The sequence below is a fragment of the Trichosurus vulpecula genome, chromosome 7 (assembly GCF_011100635.1).
Source record: "Trichosurus vulpecula isolate mTriVul1 chromosome 7, mTriVul1.pri, whole genome shotgun sequence".
NCBI lineage: Eukaryota > Metazoa > Chordata > Mammalia > Diprotodontia > Phalangeridae > Trichosurus > Trichosurus vulpecula.
The window spans coordinates 263,924,849-263,937,050 of NC_050579.1; the positions used below are offsets into that span (position 1 = coordinate 263,924,849).

The following is a 12,202-nucleotide window of genomic DNA, read 5'->3' on the forward strand; positions in this document are numbered from 1 at the left end:
ATTATGTCAAGCATTTAACAATCATCACACCATTTTGATCCTGTAACAACAACCATTATTATTTTCCCTTTACAAATCAGGAAATGGGTCAAACAGAGATAAAATACATTTTTGCAATTGAAACAGAGAAGTATGAAATTTTCCTAGAGCAGAGGCTGGTTTCTCAGTGATGACAATTCTTGAAGGCTAGACTTAGGGAATGCTAGCCAGAGGCCCAATCCATCCTCCTCTCCCTTTCCCCACAGCTGCAGAATTTACTGAGCCTAGGGCACTTTGCAGCTGCTGGGACAGCGTGGGCAGAATGTATAGGACCTGGGTGACCTTTTGCCTAGAAGGATGGGCTACAAGTTGCCCAGGGGCACAGGACTGTCAGGATCACTGCCAGTCTTCGAATTGCTGCCCCTCCCATCCTTTTGCCATGTGGGGAAGGGTGATTTAAGTTTTCCCTACAATTCTCCTGCATTCTCTTCTCTTAATCTGATCTAGGAATGAGAGGAGTTAGCAAGAACCCTTATGGCTGTTAAAAATTCCCACAGTGCGATACCCTCTTAACTCTGGAGAGGAAGTGGGAAATAATAAGTGATCAGGATTGAGAGGAGCACGAGTTTTAGCGCGAGTAAGCTTCTGGAGTGATCTACAGTCTCAGGAGTCTTCTGGTAATTCCAACTAATCTGTTTCCAAACTTTTTAATGATTAATTCCAAAATCTGCTAAAACGTTTTTGTTTTAGGTTATGTTTCCACTGTAATTCCAGGTTGGCCAGACCAGAAATTACAAGGAAAAGAGTCTTTGTTTCCCCAGCTTCAGCCTTTGACATCTCTGGCTGCCTGCATTTCCACTCATTTCACACACACACACTCACACACACACACACTGACAGACAAATTGACAATTAACAGGACAAATACAAACTGAGCTCACAATTTAATGACAGAGAGAGGGAGAATTAGAGGCTTGTTGGAAACTCCTATCACCAACCGGCTATATTATTCCGAGGAAAGGGGATTTGGGGAATTTGCAAGGATCGAAGACCTCACTGGGTAGGAGTGCATAGGGATCAGATCCTGAAGCCTTTGCTCAGGGCATGTAGCCAGAATGGCCTTTGTTTTCTTTGAATGACTCAGCTTACCTCATTGAGCCTCTGGACACTGTGGCTTGCTCTTCCGGGGCAGGAAGCCCAAAGAGCATTCCAGGAAGCAGACAACTTCCTGTGTGATGAGTCATGGGGCTGGCTGAGGGGAGGTGTTAACGGCTATGCTAGGGGGAGGGGCCAAGTCAAGAACCAATCGGCCCTGGTCGTTCAGGCGGTGCTTGATGATGTCAAAAACTCTATAAGAGGGGAGAGGACAGCTTGAAGATCCTCTTTTCCTTTTCCGGTTGGAGCCAGAGACAGTTACAGCGACAGTTACAGCGACAGTTACAGCTACAGTTACAGCCACAGCCACAGCTGAAGCAGGAGCTGCCAGTAGCAGAGCTGACCGACGGGAGGAAGCTGAACAAAGACTTCAGGCCAGTGGGTAATCTTATTACCATAGAGGGGGAAACATGATTTTGCTTTACGCAATCATGCTTCTCTGTAGCCTCCTGGTTACTCTTTCAAGGCGTACTTATTGGGCCTGGAAGCTTTTGATCAATATATCAAAATGGGGTTGCTGGTTCATGGGTTGGTTACTGTGGAGCCTAAATAAATGTTTTGATTCTTCTGCCTTCTACTTTGAGAGTTTCTTGTATCCGGCGGTTCCGAACGTTTCAGACATGTTTATGATCCTCTTTGAGATTATAAACTCTGCCCTCCTAATACAATGTTCGAAATGAGATGCAAAAACTGCAGGCCGAGGCACCACACATTGTAGTTGGAACTCCTGGGCGAGTGTTTGATATGCTAAACAGAAGATATCTTTCTCCAAAATGGATCAAGATGTTTGTTTTGGATGAAGCAGATGAAATGTTGAGTCGTGGATTCAAGGATCAAATCTATGAGATTTTCCAGAAACTAAGTACAAATATTCAGGTTGTGTTGCTCTCTGCCACAATGCCAACTGATGTGTTAGAAGTGACCAAAAAGTTCATGAGAGATCCTATTCGCATTCTTGTGAAGAAGGAAGAATTGACCCTTGAGGGAATTAAACAATTCTACATTAATGTTGAAAGAGAGGAATGGAAGCTGGATACTCTTTGTGACTTGTATGAGACACTGACCATAACACAGGCTGTTATTTTTCTGAACACAAGACGAAAGGTAGATTGGCTGACTGAAAAGATGCATGCCAGGGATTTCACAGTTTCTGCTCTGCATGGTGACATGGACCAGAAGGAGCGAGATGTTATCATGAGGGAGTTCAGATCAGGGTCAAGCCGGGTTCTGATCACTACAGACTTGTTGGCTCGCGGGATTGATGTGCAGCAAGTATCTTTGGTTATAAACTATGACCTACCTACCAATCGTGAAAACTATATTCACAGAATTGGCAGAGGTGGTCGCTTTGGGAGGAAAGGTGTGGCTATAAACTTTGTTACTGAAGAAGACAAGAGGATTCTTCGTGACATTGAGACTTTCTACAATACTACAGTGGAGGAGATGCCAATGAATGTGGCTGATCTTATTTAATCCCTGGGATGAGATGGTTTTGAATGCAGTGCTCGCTGTTGGTGAATAGGCGATTCACAACGTGCATTGTGCTTCTTTCTTTGGGAATATTGAATCTTGTCTCAATGCTCATAACGGATCAGAAATACAGATTTTTGATAGCAAAGCGACTTTAGTCGTGAGCTCTTGTGGGGAAAGAGCTACTGGCTTTCTCCTTTAGAGTTAGACTGTTGGGGTTGGGTGTAAAAGATATGGGGTCTGTAAAATCTTTCTTTATTAGAAATTTATTTCCTAGTTCTGTAGAAATGGTTGTATTAGATGTTCTCTATCATTTAATAATTTACTTGTGGACTAAAAGATATAAGTGCTGTATAAAATCAGCCAATTATGTTAAACTAGCATATCTGCCTTTATTGTGTTAGTCAGTAGACTGAATAGGAAAGGCTTTTCAAATGGACTGCTAATCCATTGTGCTCTGCACGCGTGGGTTCGAATCCCATCCTCGTCGCCAAATGTATTAGGAGGGCAGAGTTTATAATCTCAAAGAGGATCATAAACATGTCTGAAACGTTCGGAACCGCCGGATACAAGAAACTCTCAAAGTAGAAGGCAGAAGAATCAAAACATTTATTTAGGCTCCACAGTAACCAACCCATGAACCAGCAACCCCATTTTGATATATTGATCAAAAGCTTCCAGGCCCAATAAGTACGCCTTGAAAGAGTAACCAGGAGGCTACAGAGAAGCATGATTGCGTAAAGCAAAATCATGTTTCCCCCTCTATGGTAATAAGATTACCCACTGGCCTGAAGTCTTTGTTCAGCTTCCTCCCGTCGGTCAGCTCTGCTACTGGCAGCTCCTGCTTCAGCTGTGGCTGTGGCTGTAACTGTAGCTGTAACTGTCGCTGTAACTGTCGCTGTAACTGTCTCTGGCTCCAACCGGAAAAGGAAAAGAGGATCTTCAAGCTGTCCTCTCCCCTCTTATAGAGTTTTTGACATCATCAAGCACCGCCTGAACGACCAGGGCCGATTGGTTCTTGACTTGGCCCCTCCCCCTAGCATAGCCGTTAACACCTCCCCTCAGCCAGCCCCATGACTCATCACACAGGAAGTTGTCTGCTTCCTGGAATGCTCTTTGGGCTTCCTGCCCCGGAAGAGCAAGCCACAGTGTCCAGAGGCTCAATGAGGTAAGCTGAGTCATTCAAAGAAAACAAAGGCCATTCTGGCTACATGCCCTGAGCAAAGGCTTCAGGATCTGATCCCTATGCACTCCTACCCAGTGAGGTCTTCGATCCTTGCAAATTCCCCAAATCCCCTTTCCTCGGAATAATAATAGCCGGTTGGTGATAGGAGTTTCCAACAAGCCTCTAATTCTCCCTCTCTCTGTCATTAAATTGTGAGCTCAGTTTGTATTTGTCCTGTTAATTGTCAATTTGTCTGTCAGTGTGTGTGTGTGTGAGTGTGTGTGTGTGAAATGAGTGGAAATGCAGGCAGCCAGAGATGTCAAAGGCTGAAGCTGGGGAAACAAAGACTCTTTTCCTTGTAATTTCTGGTCTGGCCAACCTGGAATTACAGTGGAAACATAACCTAAAACAAAAACGTTTTAGCAGATTTTGGAATTAATCATTAAAAAGTTTGGAAACAGATTAGTTGGAATTACCAGAAGACTCCTGAGACTGTAGATCACTCCAGAAGCTTACTCGCGCTAAAACTCGTGCTCCTCTCAATCCTGATCACTTATTATTTCCCACTTCCTCTCCAGAGTTAAGAGGGTATCGCACTGTGGGAATTTTTAACAGCCATAAGGGTTCTTGCTAACTCCTCTCATTCTAGATCAGATTAAGAGAAGAGAATGCAGGAGAATTGTAGGGAAAACTTAAATCACCCTTCCCCACATGGCAAAAGGATGGGAGGGGCAGCAATTCGAAGACTGGCAGTGATCCTGACAGTCCTGTGCCCCTGGGCAACTTGTAGCCCATCCTTCTAGGCAAAAGGTCACCCAGGTCCTATACATTCTGCCCACGCTGTCCCAGCAGCTGCAAAGTGCCCTAGGCTCAGTAAATTCTGCAGCTGTGGGGAAAGGGAGAGGAGGATGGATTGGGCCTCTGGCTAGCATTCCCTAAGTCTAGCCTTCAAGAATTGTCATCACTGAGAAACCAGCCTCTGCTCTAGGAAAATTTCATACTTCTCTGTTTCAATTGCAAAAATGTATTTTATCTCTGTTTGACCCATTTCCTGATTTGTAAAGGGAAAATAATAATGGTTGTTGTTACAGGATCAAAATGGTGTGATGATTGTTAAATGCTTGACATAATGACTGTCATATGTTAGAAACAACATTACTCTTTTAATGTAATTGTTAACTTTGAAGTGGTTTTTAAATACCGCAAGTAATAAGTTAAATAATCTCTATATGTGATAATCTGGATATGCAATTGATGCCATCTGAAGTTTATTGTTTCTGTATTTCTAAAATTATATTGTATTTTGAAAATTCTCTTAGATTGTGAAATTTGAGAAGACCATTGTGTGGTAGAAATGGTATTATAGCAATTTTAATCTGGGAATTGAGTTTTTAAAAAGGGGTGTGATAAAAATGTGATAATTTGAAACTATTATATTTGATTATAAACAACTAATAATACTGGTATTTACAATGAGAGCAGATTTCTATTTAAAATATTGTCTGTTATGATGGTTTAAAGTTATAGTTTCAATATATTAATGATAAGATGATTCTTTCTGCAAAGTGATTTAGAAATGCTTTCACCTAAATTGATAATGGGTTGTTTCAAGTTTTAAAATACCTAATAATATTTAGGGCATTGTTACGTTTCTAGATTGTGTAATTTGGCAAACAGATGTATCAGCAATATTGTTTCAAAAGCAACTCTTGTGTTATATTAAGATGTTATATGTTAGATTAAGGATTGTGCAAAAAAATAGGGGTGTGCTTTTCAAACCTGTTTCATCTAAGGGAAGGCCTGGTAAACTTTGTTATTGTGAAAAGGCTAATTTAATTGGGTATGTTTTTCTTGACCCGTAGAAACTAAGTGTCCTCTCCATTACAACACTTTTTTGACCAAGGAACTTCGTAATATCTAGGAATTCTATATAATACTTTGAGAATGAGGATGTTTTGTACCAACTTAGTTTTAATGAATTGCAATGTTTAAAGGTTTATTTTTGCTTTAAGGAGAAAGAAATGTCTATCATTTTAAAACTTTCCAACCAATTTTCTTCAGAAAAATTTAGTGATTGTTCCTCTTCATATCAAGATAAAGTTTTAAACTTTTTTTTTTTAAGAAGGGGAAATACTTTTAGAAGGGATGTTCTGAAAAAAGTCTCTTGTGCGATTTTTTAGAAAACCTACTCTGAATTTGTAGTCATCCCATGGCCTAAGCAAGAGTTAAAATTAGTGTTTGAACTTATCATATGTAAAAGATTTAATTCCTGAAGTGCCTTATTCTTCAAGAATGAGTATAATTAGGGAAGAATAAACAAGCTTGTGAAACAAGGACATAAATCCACCAACCTGTGGGGTTAGTCATCAACCTCTTTGCTTTGTTTAAGCTGGAATGGAATTCCAGTACAGTAGTTACGTTAGTGAAGAGTAATAACTTATGAGCGATCTTGTCTTATGGTTGGAATGTAAAGATAGGCTGAATAATGGGTTTGAGAGATTTGGAGAGATACATAAAGGTTTGTTTGGAAATATGAAAACCAGATAAGAAGGTTTGGGGACAAATGGGGGTTGTCCAAGCCCCTCCTGTCCCTAGATAATTACTCTGGATACCTTTGTACTAGTTTTAGATGGTTTAAGTATGTTGAAAGAGTGTGAGGAAGCATTTTAGAAGACAGAAAAGTTATGTAACTTGATTTGATAATTAATGCTCAATCAAATTTTGGGTGGTCCTATCTGAAGGATAATAGCCCATATTTATTTGCTATCTAAGACTTTATGGGACTGCAATTTACTATTGTTTTAAGCTGTGATTACAGGGATGGGTGTCATAAAGCCAATAGTAGAATGATACGCGCTATCGGCTGAGAACTTTAAAGGTGGATGTCTGGGCCCGGGAAATGTTTTAAAGACAACCTTGGACAAGTCCTAAGTAGGATTTTCCTGACTATTTCCCAATTTCCCTATTTCCTTTCTGAAAGAGGAAAATTCCCCACCTGATTACTCCTAAGCCCTGCTTTCAGCATGCAGTGACTGTATGACTGGCCTGTCAAACATGACTCATGCCTGGAATCAAACAGAGCTAAGGAAATTCCTTCCTTCTGTTAAGATATGTGACATTGTCCCTCTTTCGCTTTTATAAGAAGTTTATATTATCAAGAAATTCTGTAAGTACAATGCTAATATATTAGGTTATAGATGGATATTGGAACATCTCTGAGTTACCATAATGGGATGCAAGAATGAATAACTTACAATTTGACCTATATTCCACGGATAAATATAATATAGAGATAACATGCTCCAAAAGGAGAAAATGATTAGACAAAGATTTAATGTGATAGATGTCTAATTCAATAGGAAAGCAAAATTTAGAGAAAAGTAACAGAATAAGATTGATTACTCTAAGAATTATATACAGATGTGTATAATTGGTTTCCAAAATTTATTATACTTTGGTAAATAGATCTTAAATTTGGATTTTTGCACAAAATTGTATGAGATAGTGGTAAAAGCAAAATTTTTTCTCCTTTACTAAGGTAACTGTCTGATAATTTTAAAAGGCAGATGAACTTATTTTATAGTTGGACATTCACATTTTAAAATATTCTTATACCAGGTTTAAGATTTAGGTAAGGATAGAAAACAGCAGAAGATATATAGACTGAAATTCTATGAAGTTTCAAAAATGGAAAATGAAACTAATCTATATATATATATTTTTTTTGGAGGGGAGAGGGCAAGGCAACTGGGGGTTAAGTGACTTGCCCAAGGTCACACAGCTAGTAGAGTGTCAAGTGTCTGAGGCCAGATTTGAACTCAGGTCTTCCTGACTCCAGGGATGGTGCCACTCACTGCACCACCTAATTACTGGAAGGCTGATGTTAGGTTTCTTGAGGCCCTACCAAACCCTACTAGATCCAACTGACAAGTCTTTTGGGGAATCCTTCACCAGGGACACCGTATGACTTAGACCCTGGCAACTGGGCCTCCTGAAAGAAAGACCCACCTATGAAAGTCCAGCCCAATGCTGACAGCGCAGTCCAACTTCAAGGTATTGGTTCCCGGATAGCTGTCTTCCAGAGGAAGCAGGCCACCCCACTCCGCCGCACACCCTCCTCCCTACCCTTCTGGACTTAAGAAAGAGGAGGAGACAATGTTAAAGATGAAGATTAAACTTTAAAAAGTGTGTCAGGAGTCCTGGACACGGTGGGGAGGGAGGAGGTGGGAAGGAGCAGAGGGGAGGGAAGCTTTCCCTGATCCCCTGTCCTCCCTCACCGCCCCCCCCCCCCCGAACCTCCGGCCCCAGCCGCCGCTTCCCACTCGAAAACGACTTTTTGTATATCTTAAAATTTTAACTTTTGGTTTCTTTATCAACGCCGTTCTGGCCTCCTCGGCTGGATGTGAGGAAGGTCGCAGAGGACAAGGTGGGTGTTTCGGCTTCTTTTGCCGCCTTTAAAAATGTTTAAATCTTGCTTTCAGTAACTTACCCCAGAGAGCACCTCTCCCCGCCTCGGCAACCGCCCCCCTGCCCCCCCCTCCCCGCCCCGCCGGCCGCTCCCCGCGCCTTCCTGGGGAAGTAGCCTAGAAACTGGTAAAGCGATTAGCAGAAAAGAAGAAAACCGCGCAAGTTGAATTAAATTGAGTGAGTGCAGCTGGCCGAGCCGATCCCGAGTTTCAGTTTTGCCCAGCCAGTTCTAGCCCCCGCCCCGGCGTTATCCGCACTCCCCGAAGCTGTCGGCGAGTTTGCATTTGGGGTGTGAGTAGCAAGTCCCAAGTACGGGTGGGTGGGTGGGAGAGGGGCTCTAGAACCGAGTCCCCGCGGCGAATTGTACCCGAACCGAGAGTCGCGTCCGAGTCTCCCTCGGGCGCGCGCAGGCGGACCTATCCCGGAGGCATTTGCAAACTAGATAGAGCGCTAGCAGCTCTTAGGCTGGTTCTTATGCGCGCGAAGAGCAAAGAGGAGCACGCCTGATTTGAAGGCCTGGGGCAACGATGTCTGGCTACAGGGGTGGTGGGCAAAGGAAAGAGGCAGAACAGGGGCTAGGCAACAGCCATCTCTCCCGGGCACCCAGAACCGAGCCCCGGGCTTGAGAGCAGCTGGGGATCGGTAGTTTACTTGCTTTTTTTTTCCCCGCCCCACCCGGACCTCGGGAGGACAAAGAGTCCACTGCGGAAAACTCGAGTGTCAGCTCTCTCGCAGAGACAAGTAGGTGGCTCTGAAAAGAGCCGTTGTGTATGTATCGGGACGTCAGGCAGCCCTAGGTCTCCAGTCTACTTGGAGCTGGTGTACTTGGTGACGGCCTTGGTGCCCTCGGACACGGCGTGCTTGGCCAGCTCCCCGGGCAGCAGCAGGCGTACGGCCGTCTGGATCTCCCGGGAGGTGATGGTGGAGCGCTTGTTGTAATGCGCCAGGCGGGACGCCTCGCCGGCGATGCGCTCGAAGATATCGTTGACGAAGGAGTTCATGATGCCCATGGCCTTGGACGAGATGCCGGTGTCGGGGTGGACCTGCTTCAGCACCTTGTACACGTAGATGGAGTAACTTTCCTTGCGGCTGCGCTTGCGCTTCTTACCGTCCTTCTTTTGGGCCTTGGTAACTGCTTTCTTGGAGCCCTTTTTGGGAGCGGGCGCTGACTTGGCGGGCTCAGGCATGGCTGCAAGGACTTCACCAGTGCGTCTGCGATCCGGAGAAGGAATGAAAAGACCAGCATTAACTTGAGAATATTTGTAGGGCTCATATTCAAATGAGGGATGACGGAGTCCTCGTTCTGATTGGACGAGGCCTGGTAAGCCCGCCCCCGGGTGGGAAGGGCATATGTAAATGACAAGATCCCAAATCTGCTTCTCCATTGGCTGGTTCGTCCAAAGACGTTTGGAACCAATCGGATAGCGCCGTTTAGCCTACCGCGTTACAGGATAATAGGTTCGGTCTTGAGTGGAAAGCACTTCATCTCTCGTCTCTTGCCGCTTTCGAGAAAGTCGTCGTAGTCGCCTCCTGCCTCTCTCTCCACCATGTCTGGCCGCGGAAAGCAGGGAGGCAAAGCTCGTGCCAAAGCCAAGTCCCGCTCTTCCCGGGCTGGCCTGCAGTTCCCGGTGGGCAGAGTGCACCGCCTGCTCCGCAAAGGCAACTACTCTGAGCGCGTGGGCGCCGGCGCACCGGTGTACTTGGCCGCCGTCCTCGAGTACCTGACAGCCGAGATCCTCGAGCTGGCGGGCAATGCGGCTCGGGACAACAAGAAGACTCGCATCATCCCTCGCCACCTGCAGCTGGCCATCCGCAATGATGAAGAGCTCAACAAGCTGTTGGGTAAGGTGACCATCGCCCAGGGCGGCGTTCTGCCCAACATCCAGGCCGTGCTGCTGCCTAAGAAGACCGAGAGTCACCACAAAGCCAAGGGCAAGTAAGCCAGCACTGCTGACGGACGGACGGTCTGGAAACGCGGGACTCGTCTGCCAGGCAGAAACCAAAGGCTCTTTTCAGAGCCACCCACCGTTTCAAACAAAGAGCTGATGACACGCGTCGGGTCTGCTCCGGAAAATCCGGGCTGGTTGTGGCTGCCAGTGCTTTTAGGCAACCTCGTAGCTTTGGGGAGAAGAAGTACTCAATCTTAAGAGTGGAGGCTAGGCTACCTCTGCCCCCAAAGGCCTCATAACTTGAGACAGGGAAGTCACGGGTCACCTTCACAGAAAGGGGCTTACTCGGGAAAAGGGAGAGTTTGTAACAACGGGGCGCTCCAGCAGGTCCGATTCAGTCAGGCCAATTTTTAACGTACAAGTGAGGTGGCAATGAGAAGCGTTTGAAACACTCGGTCTCTCCGGGTTCTCTTCCTACCGGGCCGAGCCTTCCTCGGTTTCCCTTGTGCCGCTGCATCATCGACTACCTCCGGAACTCTAAGCTTGAATGTCTGTCCGAGGCTGTTCCGGGCGTGTGTGTCCCCCCTCACCCCTCACGTCCCTTAACACAGCAAACTCACACACCTAGAAATCCAGCCTTCATCTCTTTCCCTGGGCTCCTAGCTTGCTCACTCCCTGTCCATAACCTGTTCACCAACGACTGAGTTCCCAACTCTGGTCTCTTTTCGCTCCTTGTTTCCCCCCAGCCCAGTCACGGAGGTTCCTAATACCTCTTTTCCCTCTCCTTTAACCGCTCTCCCCGCCCCCAGTCCAAATTGTCCTCAATATATCACCACACAAACAACATCTCTGTCCTTGGTCTTCCTGCATCCAGCCACCCATCCTCCTAACAGCTTCGGGAATAATCTTGCTGAAGCATGAGGCCACCCGGTCCCCAAACCTTCAACCGTTTCCTTTTGCCTCTCGCCTAAAACACAGACTTCTAATGATATTCCACCTCTGTCCGGTCTCTTTGGTCTTCACGCAGGGTCGTTCCACAGAATCTTTATCTTCACCTGGAGTTCAGTTTCTGTTAAGCCCGACCCGATTGCTCTAGCTTTCCCTCCTCAAAGTTAGTTCTTTCTACTTGGACAAGCTGTATCCCTCGGCTTCCCCTCTCCTCCCGCTACCGAAGCCCCAGTGGAGTCCTAAAGTGCAAGAATCGCTTTTTTTTTTTTTTTGGCCGGGGGGCCGAGTGTCTTTGCATGGCCAACGTGTAAACCCCACAGCTCATTGGAAAAGGTAGGCGCTTATTAAAATATGCGTGGAATTGATCTGAAGGCACCTGTCATTTGGTTCGGGTGTGCAGTAGGCACCCAGTCCACTCAGGCAAAGAGCAGCTCCTCCATAGACAAGCAGAGGGCCCACCTGATGACGAGGCTCCCAGAATTGTGAGCTAGACCACCAGGGAGGACAGGGAACACATTGTCAGGCTCCGGGGGACCTACCAGAGCCTTCATTTCTCATCTTTTCCAGCAAAACCATAGAAAACTTAAACTGCAAGCCAAAGTGAGCCATAGGAGTACAATAAATTTTATTTTAATTGATGTATTTTTTTTTTTTTGATGTTGAGAAAATCAGGGCTCGGAATGGGAAGATCTTGGAAGGCGGGAGGGGGTGGAATTGGAGGGAGAGGACAGGCAGAGATCCAGCTGGGAGAAGGTCCGGAGTTAAAAATACTCTCCGGGTCTTCCAGGCCGGTGAACGGGCTCGGTACCGGTGGCGGGAAGAGAGTCGATAGAATGTTCCAAATGTGAAAGTCCAACGTAAAATAAGAGAGGACTCAGAGACAAACGGACTGACTGATAAAAGAGAAGCCTGTGATCCCGCAAAAAAAAAAAAAAGTCCCAAGCTGAAACGGCGAAAATAATTAAAACAGGTGAGCGTGTGCGCACCGCGCAAGGGCCGAGTTAAGAAGGGGCTAGGCTAGGGGTGCGAGAGGAAACGGGGGTCCGGGGAAGAGAAAAAAAAGAACAAAGGGAAGTGAGCGGACTGAGCCCAGAAGGAAGTGAGAGAAGCGGCCTCACGCTATCCAATG

The 12,202-nt window shown here is 45.6% G+C and overlaps 2 protein-coding genes and 1 pseudogene across 2 annotated transcripts; 2 read left to right on the forward strand and 1 right to left on the reverse strand.

The window, feature by feature from the left end:
• Window positions 1-1,803: 1,803 nt before the first annotated feature.
• Window positions 1,804-3,039, forward strand: LOC118857952 (eukaryotic initiation factor 4A-II-like; the record flags this gene model as incomplete). Its single annotated transcript, XM_036768409.1, has 1 exon — window positions 1,804-3,039. A coding segment is annotated over one exon (804 nt), but the record flags the coding sequence as incomplete, so codon positions are not given.
• A 6,003-nt stretch (window positions 3,040-9,042) lies between these two features.
• On the reverse strand, window positions 9,043-9,426 carry LOC118855999 (histone H2B type 2-E). Its single transcript, XM_036766048.1, has one exon. It carries the CDS (start codon window positions 9,421-9,423, stop codon window positions 9,043-9,045), a length of 381 nt encoding a protein of 126 aa, XP_036621943.1. The 5' UTR covers window positions 9,424-9,426.
• On the forward strand, window positions 9,422-10,176 carry LOC118857953 (annotated as a pseudogene).
• Window positions 10,177-12,202: the final 2,026 nt, after the last annotated feature.